Here is a 13,519-nt window from a genome sequence, read left to right on the forward strand (position 1 = left end):
AGATAGAATGCTCAAGATCGCCGCAAGATGTTTCAGTGTGTGTAATGTTCCCTCTCTTTTTTTCATTGACCGTTCGAACCCTGAGTGGCCAAGCCCATAACTGAAATTTCTCTGTCAGCCAAGGAAAAATCAAGGGAAGGAAGGAAGGCCCTTGTCTGGGCCATCTCCTTCTCTCCCCTGACGTGTCCTGTCTTAGCTCTTATCTCACGGCATGAAAATGGTCAGAGAAAATGGCAGTATCACTGGGCCATAGGTTTTCCTCCGGGCCGGGCTGTAGCTTACCAGCTAGTACTAAATTACTATGGACCAGCCTCCGTTGCACTGCACTTGTGAGATTCAGGTACTATGTGCAACTTGCAGATAGACCGCAGCAGCAGTTATGCTTGTGACACTAGACCCCCTACCTAATCTGTATAAACGACTTTTCTGTTACTACCAAGCAGTGATCCATATTCCTATCCGCACAATGAACACAGACACAAGAAATTAGCAATGGAATGTTCCAAGTCTCGGTCAACCTCTAGATGTCACTGTCTGGTTGATTGACACTGACAGGAAGAAAGTTCCAAGTGCGGGGCAGAGAGTCAGTGTCATGGAAATCAATCCATCCAGCATCACGGAGAAGAAACAAGATGCTTATGCGACACACAATAATCTGAAAAACCCAGCTATAGGAAGATGAGATGATGCATGCTTCCTCTCCAGCACACAGACAAATTTAGTGTGTTCTCAAACTTTCTACATCTAATCACCAAAGTTTATCAGGAAGAAACTACGTACTGCAAACCATGCCAAACAAAAAGAGGAGATGACGATGATGATAAATTAGGAGATAATTACTAGTACTATTAAGCATCCCTGGGATCCAGCTCGGGCAGCTTGGCCAGCCTCACCATGCTCTGCTCCATGACGCCGTTGCACCGCTTGCAGGACAGCACGCCCAGCCCACGCCCGAGCACGCCCCACCGCCTCTCGCCCTTGGGCTCCCGCGCGGCGCCGCCGGTCTTCTTCTTCCCGCCGTCGCCGCTGCTCTTGGTGCAGGCGAGGTACGCCGCCAGGAAAGGGTCGTCCTCCGGCCGGACGGCCCTCGAGTAGCCCCTCGCCGCCGGCCTGCCCGGCGGCGGCGGCACCGACAGCCGCCTCGCCAGCGCCGGCACTTTCCTCTGGCCCTCCCGCATGCCACCACCACGGGCTTCCGTCGAGACCGGCTTCTTCACGGCCGGCTCGTGCTCCCACGACAGGACCACCGGCGCCTTCCTCGGGCTCTCCGGCATGCCCTCCTCCTGCTCCCACGACAAGGCCACGGTCAGGGCGTCCTCTTCTTGCCCCATGTACGTACACAAGGGCAAAGAGCCACCGGCAGCTAGCTAGCTAACTAAGCACCACCGGCCGGCCTGTCGTGTTGGTATGGACCAACGGTTTCTTGCCGTGCTTCTTGGCGTGAGCAAGACGAAGAAGAGAAAGAGGACGAAGGTGATTGGTTTTTTGAGGAAGTGGTGGGGCGAGGAAGAGGAGAGGAGAGGGCAAATGGATCATGAATGCATCATGCGTACATGCATGCCAAACGTGTGCATGGCCCAACTAAATGGATATTATGCTCCATGGGCGGTTATGCTTTTGATCAGTATTAGTAGTGGAGGGACGGCTAAAGGGATCGGGTTGTATATATGCATACGAATGGCGGGAGACCAAGGGTTATTTGTACTACTGGTACTTTGCAACCGTATTGTATTCTAGCTTGTACGCGCGTGTTAATGATTCAGTTTTGAATTTATTATTCTGGTAATCTCTTGCTAAGAAGGTGCATCGTTTTCTTTCTCCCCCTCCAAGAAAGAAAGGTGATCTCGCCACTGCCTGCCGCAAGGAGAGTTCCCCCACCGCCGTCCTCCGGGGGCTCCGCCGGATACACGCGTGTGGATCGCTTTAGGCCCTAGTAGTTTTGGTTTTTATGCTGTTCATCGTCTTGGCTTCGGCCGTCGAGATGGCGTCACTGAATAAAGATTCTTCAGATCCTTCTCCGACGAGGCGTGCAGTCCTATGGTTGGGGATGGATCTGAAAACCAGATTGTACAAGTAAGGATTGTGTGGCGGCGGCATCCTCGTGGTGGACTTGTGTCCTTGGGATCTGTCGTTGTGAGCTTGGGAGGTAGTCCAAGCGCAGATGCAGATTGTGGTCTACATCAGCGGCATCTGGAAGATGGTAGATCCTGTGTTGGGTTCGTGATTTGTGGATGCCAGGTATGGTTTCCTCCTCTTAACGTCTTAGTCATGTAGGGGTGCCAGATCTGGAGTTCGGTGTTGTGTCCGCGATGTTGCTCTAGTCTGGTTCGCTCAACGGTAATGGATTCGTCTTTGGTGAGACACTTTGGAGGTCCGCAAAGATGCATATAAGCAATGGAGCCGCGTCGAGCTCGGGTGAGAAGGTGATCCGTCATTTTTTTTTATGGCTCATATAGTGGTGCCAGAGACAAGTGCCGGGTGTTGGTGTCAAGCTCAAAGGATTCTTCGGTCTTGATTGTATTTTTTCATCTTGGCTGATGTTTCTTTATAGAAAGACTAGCGTTCTGCTGTCTTTTCAGTTTTGTCAGATCGATATGTACATTGCTTATACTATCATCTTTATGATGAATAAATGAGACATGCATTATCATGCTTTTTTTTTATTATGGTCTCAAAAGTCCATGGCAAGAAACATAAGAAAATAGGAGATGGTAAGAAAACAGTGGCTATAGAGGGTGTGGTTGAAGTTAACCGCAGGGAATTGCATGTTGGTATGGTAGATGGACTTCAACGCTGATGGCTTGACCATGCATGCGTATGCATTTATCCAGTCCCTACTTTGTCTTCTAGCAATTTTTTCCCAACCAAAAACATATGAAAATAATTATGTTGGGTAAGTGTACAACATTGTGTTTCTACAACTGCAAGAGATTGGCTGCTTGGATTGGTGGCTATATTTTTATCTGAAGCCTTTGGTGGCTATATATTAGAAAAGGATGTGTCGGGTCAGTTGCTTATTTGGCTGCTTAATTCCAATCTGACATCAAGACCACGAAGACATCATTGCAATCGGAACTCCTCCAGTAATTAAGTACTAGTGACCGTGCTAAGTTACAAGGCAAGAGTCAAAGCGCATTCCATTATGACTTAAACATATGCATAATTAGGTATTTGTTTTATGGTTTTGATTAGTAGTGGGGCACGTTCATGGATTCGGTTACCGGGCGAAAAATCCGGTTACGGCCCGGGAACCGCATTTCTCTGTCCAAGTTCTTAGTATTTGTTTTATACATTAGAGCGAACCAGTCCTAACTTGATTTGGGAAGAAAATTAACCAACTATTTGTCCCTTTCATGATTAACTCCAGGTTTTTCAAATTTCTTCCACACATTTTATAAACCATTTACCAACAAGTTGGCGAATTCACGAGAAAGAAAAGTTTGCGAATTTTGTCTTGCTACGTGGTGCTCTTTTTTCTTGACGTTGGAAACTGCTGCGTTGGTGTGGTTTTGCTACATGTTGGTCAATGAATTAAGCCGCCCATTATGTACAATCTTTTATTTTTGCTTTTTGAGCTGTTTAAATAATCAATTGCTAGTTTACTACTACTACTAATTGGAAGCAACGAAGAAAACACGCACATATGTTCAGTCGCCAAAAGGAAGAAGAGGTATTGGAAAAGCATTCATACGGTGGTTGGTAAATCCTTGTCATGTACTCCACGCGAAAAAAGAATGAAGAATTCCTTGTCATGTACTGGACAAGGCCATGCAAAATGCCAAAATGGCAACGTTGACTGCTAATGACATGCTTCTAAACGGATGAGCATGCACCGAATGGTCAGGAATCAAATCCACAAAATACTAGCAAATGATTAGCTAGAAAATTGACACTCTTAATGATTTTAAACAGACTATTCAGATTACTTGGGAGATTAAGCTTGCAAAAAACAAATCCGAGAAGAAATAAAATTTGCGTTGGTAATTAGTTGATCATCTTTTTTTGCGAGGTCCGATTATTCGATCATCAGTGTATATTAGTCTTCGTAAATTAATGCCCGATGCCAACGGTGTGATTGAGATTGCCAGCGTTAAATATTATTACACGATGAATGTACCTCATACCAGCCTACGAGCTGAGATTACAATGTCTGAGGAAGGTTGATCCGGAATGTTGACTTCCCTTGTCCAGGAAAATTAAACATATATTCAAAATTGTGACTGAGAAGTACTAGCATATAAACTAAACGTTCCAGGTACCCTATCTTATAATTTCCTATATATCTCTGGTTTGGTCAGGACTGACGTATATACATCTTGGCACTTGGTTCACCTAATTGGCGATTAGGAACACGCAAATGATTACATTTTGGTTCATTACTATAAATGTCGTCGTTGATAGATGTTGTATACACGATAAACAAGTGTGCATCTTATGTGTAACTCGCAGTCGATCAAATCGAGTAGCTAAACCTCTCCTATACCAACCAGGCTACCCAAGTAACTAATTTTAACTGGCTAATTACCATTTACCAATGTTCTTATGTATGTAGCAGCTTGCCAACCCGCCTACCGGCGGCTAAAGAAGACCCCACCTACCGGAGATGTACTGATTAACGAAGTGTTGCTCTACGACTCCGCATATTTTTGTTCTTCCCAGTAAGCCTTAGATTTTCTCTTTTTTGGAAACAAGAAATGATGAGAAAAATTACAGTTCTATAAACCTTTGGACAGAAAAATGTTCATTGCTGTTTAGATTTTGAGTTGAAGCTATCATATGAGTTTGAAAGCTCAAGCAATGAGGCCTTTGGGCCGAATCAGCAAGGGGCCTATCGGGGAACTAATACGCTAATGTATAAGCTACAACACGAAATCACTAATTGAGAAGTACTTCTCGCATTTAAAACAAATTGTGAAATATTTGAAAATGTTTCTACAATGTGAAAAAAATGTTTATGTAGTTTTGTAAAAATGTTTATTACCATAAAAAGTTCAAAGTGTATTTTTCAAGAAATTTACAATGTATTCAAGAAAGTGTTCAAAACATATATTAATATAAAATGTACATCATGTATTTGAAAAATATTCAATGTGTACCAAAACAATGTTTCATGTGTACACCAGAAACATATATTGCGTACAGAAAAAAAGGTAGACATGTGCTGAACAGAATAGAAACCGATGAAATCGACAAAGAACCAAAGAAAAACGAACAAACCCAGTAAAACCAAAAAAACAAAAACAAACCCAAAGAAATGCAATGCAGAAGAATGGAAGAAGTGCAACCCAAGAATGGACAAGAAGGAAACACAGGAAAAAGAAGAAAAACGAATAATGAAAGAAAGAGAAGCAAAAGAATCAGTGAAAACCAAGAAAGAAACAAAGAAAAAAAGGAAAAGAAAATAAAAAACCATTACAAAGCGTGAAAGAAAAGAAGAAAACCGGTGAGAAAACAAAGAAAAACAGAAAACTAAAGGAAACCGGTAAAACCAGAGGAAACCGAAACAAAAAAAAGAGAGACCAAACCAGTACGTCAACAGAGAGGCAACAAGCGAGCAACCTACGCAAATGGGCCAGCCCATATGCGCGCGCTGAGGCGAGACAAATGCTATACTCGCTATAAGCAAGATATAGCATTCACACAATGGGCGTCTATTAGGTTTTTCCTTCTATGACTGCCTAATATTTTGAACGCTTTTGTTTATTCTCAAATGGCCGAGAAGCTTTTTATGGCTAATGTGAAATGTACAACCATAGCGATTTTATAACTTTGCTTATCTAGACGTCGCCGTCAGAAGATCTATTAATCCAGGACCCAACCTTAAAAAAAACTCACATGCCTCACGTCGACACTAGAGTCCGCACTGACATGGTGGCGAAAAGGCCGGAGAACCAAACTCAATATGAGGAGCCAGTGCCACCGCTACGCCAACAAATTCTGCAAACCCTAACATGACCAAAAAGAAAGATCGATAGGTGACTACGCCAATGAGCCATTGACGCCTTCGCGGCCAACTACGTCAAGATGAGAAAGCTCTCGGAAACCCTGCTAAAAGGCTCAAAGTGGAAAACGCTACAACCTCATCTGGTATATCGTGGCCTGACTTCACTCACACACCCGACGAAGGCAGCGCCTAGAAAATTGCTTCTCTAGGGTTTATAGACAAGAGAAGTGTTCGGTATGATGAAGAAATTTGCATGTTCTAAATTTGCGATATGTACCATTTTGGCATATGAGGTTGCTAAATATCAGTTTGTTGAGACTTAACCAAGTCTCAGTCGATGCTATACTCGTGAGACCTTACGTGAAGATTCATGCAAAATTTTCTCTAAATTTGTTCTTTCTTCTTTTTCATATGCTCTCTCACTTGACTGAAATTTGGTTAAGTCTCGGACGGCTAGATCTAGCCACACCCTTTTGCATACGGGTAGGCTGGCAATACGGGTAGGCTGGCAATGCAATTATGAAATTAAGTTGTCTTAATCTGAACAATTCAGAAGCATCTCCCTGGCGAAGTGTCGAGTATGCTAGCTACGGAATTTGAGTTCAGACAGTTTCCCTCGTCCCTGCGTCTCTCTCCTTCAAGGAAAGACATCTAGGGTTTCTGTCTCCCGTCGACGGCGTCGCTAATCTGCCACTCTTCTATGGCCGTAGGGCCATGGATGCACGTTGAATCCTGGACCTTGGCGACTGGAAGGCTCCATTTTTAGGTGCTTCCTAAAAAAAATAGGGTTTGTGTCATGCTTAGGAAGACGAGACGACGACGGCTTCTTGGAGATGGAATAATGTTCTCCCCGCCTAGGCCCTGTTCCGGTGGTGCGTCTAGCATCGCCGGAGGGCGTGTGGAGGTGTGTCTCCAGCGGATCTTACGAGATTGGGTCGGTGGTTGTGTTTGATGGATCTGCTCGGATCCGGTCTTTGTTCGTCTTTGTTCGTGTGTCTTCAGATTGAATCCTTCCGATCTAAATTTCTTTTCATTGGCGGCAACTGCTGTTCTGGTGTGTTGGTCTTATAGGGCCCTATCACGACGACTTCCCGACTGTCTACTACAACAACTTATGCCCGGCTCCAGCGAGGGAGGGGCGATGACGGCGGCGCGCCTTTGACTCGCTTCAGTGCTTGTAGTCGTCGCTAGGTGGTCCACAAATCTGGATGTAATATTTTATTATTTTTAGTATTCGTTATACTACAATGATTAAATATGAATAGGTTGGAAGTATTTTGAAAAAAAGTAAAGAGTTCAGACAAATGCCGGCCGGAGTTATCAATGAAAGTGGAAGGCGCCAACAGCAGTCGCATATCCATACTGCATATTCCTTCCTCGACGGACATACCAAACATGGGCCAACAACATTGGTGTTTGCTTCATCTTGTACGAGCTAGTAGTATGCTATATATACATGCACACGTACTATCAGTATCAGATCATACATGGCTAACGTCAACGACGGCGAGGGCGAGGGCAAGGCGGCGCCGGTGGTGCTCATCACGGGGTGCGCCGAGGGCGGCATCGGCTACGAGTACTGTCGTGCCTTTGCTGCCCTCGGTTGCCGCGTCGTCGCCACCGACATCCATGATCACGTCCCGGACCTCGCCGGCCTCGATGACACCGTCGTCGTCGATCGCCTCCCGCTCGACGTCACCTCCAATGAAAGCGTGACCGACGCCGTGTCACGCGTGCTGCGCGACCACGGACGCATCGACGTGCTCGTCAACAACGCCGGGATCGGCTGCACCGGCCCGCTGGCGGAGCTGAGCGGCGAGGCCGTGCGGCGCACCATGGACGTGAACTTCCTCGGCCAGCTGCGGCTCGTGCACGCCGTCGCGCCCCACATGGCGTCGCGGCGGTCCGGGCGCGTGGTGAACGTGGGCAGCGTGGTCGGCACCGCCGCCACGCCTTGGGCCGGGGTCTACTGCGCGTCCAAGGCGGCGGTGCACGCCGCCACCGACGCGCTGCGGCTGGAGCTCGCGCCGTTCGGGGTGCACGTCGTGAAGGTGGTGCCCGGGGCGGTGCGGTCCGGCCTGGGCCACGCCAACACGGCGCAGCTCGCCGGAGCGAAGCAGGGACAGCAGCAGTGGGGGATGTACCGTGAGTTCACGGCGGCGATCGAGGAGAGGGCGCGGGCGTCGCAGGGGGCGGGGGCGACGGAGGCTTCGGTGTTCGCGAGGCACGTGGCTGCGCGGGTTATGCGGCCGAGGCCGCCGCGGGAGATCGTGTACGGGAGCATGACGGGGTTGTTCGCCGTGCTTGCCATGTCACCGGCCTGGGCGCGTGACGCCTTCTTTGCCAGGCGGTTCGGGCTCAATAAGCTCTAAGGACATGTACAATGATTGATAAGATAGTCTTATTTTAAGTTTTGCATGTAATTTAAAGATAAAAAAATATGTCTACAAATGGTTTATCTCTTAGTTTTATATTCAACAACTAGTTATTTCTTAAAACATGGTGAGACATATTATGTTAAGAGATCATCTCTTGTCTTTTCTTAAATAAGAGAAGACAAGTCTTTTTTTATGGGTTCTCTTTCTTTCACCTCATCATTTATCCTACGTGGCAGTCCTAAAATAGCATCATTTTACATACCCTAACAAACTCTAGCCGTGCTTTCCGAGAGCACGTCATGTGTGCACGCACACGTATGGGATACGTATTATGTACTACTGCACTATGGATTATGTGACCCATGTATATCATATTAACTTCTCTCTGTGATGTGTGGGATAGCTAATGAGGATGCTCCGCAGTAAGTGACTGGTGGGTATGTTTTATAGTGAAAAGGTAGTATATCATATTTTGAACCAACCCACAAGAGTCAAATCTCATCCATCCACGCTTTTCAGTTTCATTATATAGTTTGTACCGATTATATCTTTTGAACCAAACATTCGATTGACAAACTGTTTGAATATTAGTATTCATGCTATTTAAATCTTCAAGACAAGATCAATTTTGAACACTTTTGGAAAAAAATCAAATTCAAATTATGAAATCATATTGAAACTTATAGGAAACTATTGCATGCGTGTTTCGTCGTATTTTTACATGTTTCATTATTTTTTTCACTACAAGATTAGCTACCTTTTCATTCTGGATTTCAGCACTATTTCATTTCTATTTTGAAGCTTTCAAATAAGTTCCATAACATTTTGTCAAAATATCTTTCATGGTTGGGCTGGACACTAGAAGTGTTCTCTTCACATATTTTCTATACGATACCATTTCCATATCATCAAAATTTTACATGTTTTCAGTATTTCTTCAGACATTCCTCTTTGCATGTTTCCATTATTGTTTCATTCCAGAATTCATCTATGTTCCATCTCGGATTTGATATAAGTTTTGTTAGGTTTATTACGCTATCTTTGTCATGTTTTTATTATTGGTTCACTTCAGTTTTATTGTCGTATCATCTCACATTTCACATGAGTTTCATTATGGTATCAAATTTGAATTTGAACTAGTTTAAAACATGTTCAAGTTTGATCTTGTTTTATAGATTTAAATGTCAATACCACTAATCTGCAAACAGATTGTAAATGAGATCATTGGTTCAAAATTTAAAAGTGTTACAAATTTTTAGAATCAGACTAAAAGTATGGGTGGATGGATAGTGGGATGAAAGAGTAAAGTAGTCTGAGTGCGATAAATACCCCGTTCCCACACAACGGGGGTCCCATGAAAACAATACAAAACAGTTGAATTCAGTAGAGTACTCATATGCATTATGTACACCTGCACACATGGCGAGCATGCAGGACCCAGATAGAAACCGACATCCCTACTTTTTCATTTTCGGTGCTTTTGGCCTTGTCCTTCTTCTTGTTTCCATCATAAGAAAAACAAGAATGGATATCTGATGGACAGGGATACACATCCATTAGGTGTGGGAAAGGGCATGATTTTCTAGCCATGGATTTGTTCTTGTGCGAGCAATACATATCCTCCCTGGCCCGGCGGTGATGACCCACAAGTATAGGGGATCAATCGTAGTCCTTTCGATAAGTAAGAGTGTCGAACCCAACGAGGAGCAGAAGGAAATGACAAGCGGTTTTCAGCAAGGTAATGTGTGCAAGCACTGAAATTATAAGTAACGAGTAGTTTGATAACAAGATAATTTGTAATGAGCAACTAACGGTAACGATAACAAAAGTGCATCAAGGTAGCCCAATCCTTTTGAGGCAAAGGACAAGCCAAAACTCTCTTATGATAAGCAAAGTGTTCTTGAGGATACATGGGAATTTCATCTAGTCACTTTCATCAGGTTGGTTTGATTCGTGTTCGCTACTTTGATAATTTGATATATGTGTGGACCGGTGCTTAGGTGATGTTCTTACTTGAACAAACCTCCTACTTCTGATTAACCCCCTCGCAAGCATCCGCAACTACGAGAAAAGTATTAAGAATAAATCTAACCATAGCATTAAACTTTTGGATCCAAATCACTCCCTTACGAAGTAGCTCATAAACTAGAGTTTAAGCTTCTGTCACTCTCGCAACCCATCATCTAATAATTACTCCACAATACATTCCTTTAGGCCCAAGTATGGTGAAGTGTCATGTAGTCGATGTTCACATGACACCACTAAGGGAATCACAACATACATACCATCAAAATATCTAACACATATCAAGTTCACATGATTACTTGCAACAAGATTTCTCCGGTGACCTCAAGAACCAAAGTAACTATTCACAAATGATAATCATGTTCATGATCAGAGGGGTATTAAATAGCATAATGGATCTGAACATATAATCTTCGACCAAATAAACCATATAGTAATAAACTATAAGATGTAATCAACACTACTAGTCACCCACAAGCACCAATCTAAGGTTCCAGTACAAAGATTGAATACAAGCGATGAACTAGGCTTTGAGAAGAGATGTGGTGTTGAAAATTTTGATGGAGATTGCCCTCCCCAAGATGGGAGAGTTGTTAGTGATGACAATGACGATGATTTCCCCCTCCGGGAGGGAAGTTCCCCCGGCGGAATCGCTCCGCCAGAGGGCAAAAGTGCTCCTGCCTAAGTTCCGCCTCGAGACGGCGGCGCTTCGAGCATAATTGGTTGGATGCCAAAAATTGGCATGCCAACATTTGAAAAATGTCAAATATTGGCTAGTGCTTGGTTGGCTACCATGTTTACTTGCCAACCTCACAAAAAGTTGCCAATTGTTGGCAACTTTTGATATTGCCAATTGTTGGCTTGCCAAGTATTGGCAATGCCAAATGTTGGCATCAAACCAATTATCCTCTTCGTCCCGAAAGTCCTCTCCTGATTTTTTCTAGGTCAAAATGACTTATATACTAGAAGATGGGCACCGGAGGTGGGCCGAGGAGGGCACAACCCACCATGGCGCGCCTGGGCTCCATGGCGCGCCCAGGTGGGTTGTACCCACCTGGTGGGCCCCCTCTAGTGGTTATTGTTGGGGATCGTAGCAGAATTTTAAAATTTCCTACGCATCACCAAGATCCATCTATGGAGTATACTAGCAACGAGGGGAAAGGAGTGCATCTACATACCCTTGTAGATCACGAGCGGAAGCGTTCCAATGAACGGGGTTGATGGAGTCGTACTCGCCGTGATCCAAATCACCGATGACCGAGTGCCGAACGGACGGCACCTCCGCGTTCAACACACGTACGGATAGGTGGCCCCACCCGGTGGACCCCCGGGACCCTTCCGGTGGTCCCGGTACAATACCAATAACCCCCGAAACTTTCCCGGTGGCCAAAACTGGACTTCCTATATATAATTCTTCACCTCCGGACCATTCCGGAACTCCTCGTGATGTCCGGGATCTCATCCGGGACTCCGAACAACTTTCGGGTTTCCGCATACTCATATCTCTACAACCCTAGCGTCACCGAACCTTAAGTGTGTAGACCCTACGGGTTCGGGAGACATGCAGACATGACCGAGACACCTCTCCGGTCAATAACCAACAGCGGGATCTGGATACCCATGTTGGCTCCCACATGTTCCACGATGATCTCATCGGATGAACCACGATGTCGAGGATTCAATCAATCCCGTATACAATTCCCTTTGTCAATCGGTATGTTACTTGCCCGAGATTCGATCATCGGTATCCCAATACCTTGTTCAATCTCGTTACCGGCAAGTCTCTTTACTCGTACCGTAATGCATGATCCCGTGGCTAACTCCTTAGTCACATTGAGCTCATTATGATGACGCATTACCGAGTGGGCCCAGAGATACCTCTCCATCATACGGAGTGACAAATCCCAGTCTCGATCCGTGCCAACTCAACAGACACTTTCAGAGATACCCGTAGTGTACCTTTATAGTCACCCAGTTACGTTGTGACGTTTGGCACACCCAAAGTACTCCTACGGCATCCGGGAGTTGCACGATCTCATGGTCTAAGGAAAAGATACTTGACATTGGAAAAGCTCTAGCAAACGAACTACACGATCTTTGAGCTATGCTTAGGATTGGGTCTTGTCCATCACATCATTCTCCTAATGATGTGATCCCGTTATCAATGACATCCAATGTCCATAGTTAGGAAACCATGACTATCTGTTGATCAACGAGCTAGTCAACTAGAGGCTTACTAGGGACACGTTGTGGTCTATGTATTCACACATGTATTACGATTTCCGGATAACACAATTATAGCATGAACAATAGACAATTATCATGAACAAAGAAATATAATAATAACCATTTATTATTGCCTCTAGGGCATATTTCCAACAGTCTCCCACTTGCACTAGAGTCAATAATCTAGTTACATTGTGATGAATCAAACACCCATTGCGTCCTGGTGTTGATCATGTTTTGCTCTAGGGAGAGGTTTAGTCAACGGATCTGCTACATTCAGGTCCGTATGTACTTTACAAATATCTATGTCTCCATTTTGAACACTTTCACGAATGGAGTTGAAGCGACGCTTGATATGCCTGGTCTTCCTGTGAAATCTGGGCTCCTTCGCAAAGGCAATAGCTCCAGTGTTGTCACAGAAGAGAGTGATCGGGCCCGACGCATTGGGAATCACCCCTAGGTCGGTAATGAACTCCTTCATCCAGACTGCTTCCTGTGCTGCCTCTGAGGCCGCCATGTACTCCGCTTCACATGTAGATCCCGCCACGACGCTTTGCTTGCAACTGCACCAGCTTACTGCCCCTCCATTCAAAATATACACGTATCCGGTTTGTGACTTCGAGTCATCCAGATCTGTGTCGAAGCTAGCGTCGACGTAACCCTTTACGACGAGCTCTTCGTCACCTCCATAAACGAGAAACATATCCTTAGTCCTCTTCAGGTACTTCAGGATATTCTTGACCGCTGTCCAGTGTTCCATGCCAGGATTACTTTGGTACCTTCCTACCAAACTTACGGCAAGGTTTACATCAGGTCTGGTACACAGCATGGCATACATTATAGACCCTATGGCCGAGGCATAGGGGATGACACTCATCTTTTCTCTATCTTCTGCCGTGGTCGGGCATTGAGCCGTGCTCAATTGCACACCTTGCAGTACAGGCAA

General features: G+C 45.1%; 2 protein-coding genes across 2 annotated transcripts; one reads left to right on the forward strand and one right to left on the reverse strand.

Moving 5' to 3' along the window:
- Positions 1-651: 651 nt before the first annotated feature.
- LOC109755216 (uncharacterized) lies at positions 652-1,662 on the reverse strand. Its single transcript, XM_020314114.4, has one exon. The coding sequence runs from the start codon at positions 1,329-1,331 to the stop codon at positions 849-851; it is 483 nt and encodes a 160-aa protein (XP_020169703.1). The 5' UTR covers positions 1,332-1,662; the 3' UTR covers positions 652-848.
- A 5,769-nt stretch (positions 1,663-7,431) lies between these two features.
- On the forward strand, positions 7,432-8,357 carry LOC109767413 (short-chain dehydrogenase ptmH-like). The gene has a single exon (XM_020326170.2). It carries the CDS (start codon positions 7,432-7,434, stop codon positions 8,314-8,316), a length of 885 nt encoding a protein of 294 aa, XP_020181759.1. The 3' UTR covers positions 8,317-8,357.
- The last annotated feature ends 5,162 nt before the right edge of the window (positions 8,358-13,519 follow it).

Source organism: Aegilops tauschii, chromosome 5 (genome assembly GCF_002575655.3).
Source record: "Aegilops tauschii subsp. strangulata cultivar AL8/78 chromosome 5, Aet v6.0, whole genome shotgun sequence".
Classification (NCBI taxonomy): domain Eukaryota; kingdom Viridiplantae; phylum Streptophyta; class Magnoliopsida; order Poales; family Poaceae; genus Aegilops; species Aegilops tauschii.

Excerpts from the sequence above, each read along its gene's own strand:
- LOC109755216 (XM_020314114.4), bottom strand. The coding sequence starts at position 1,331 with ATGGGGCAAGAAGAGGACGCCCTGACCGTGGCCTTGTCGTGGGAGCAG.
- LOC109767413 (XM_020326170.2), top strand. The coding sequence starts at position 7,432 with ATGGCTAACGTCAACGACGGCGAGGGCGAGGGCAAGGCGGCGCCGGTG.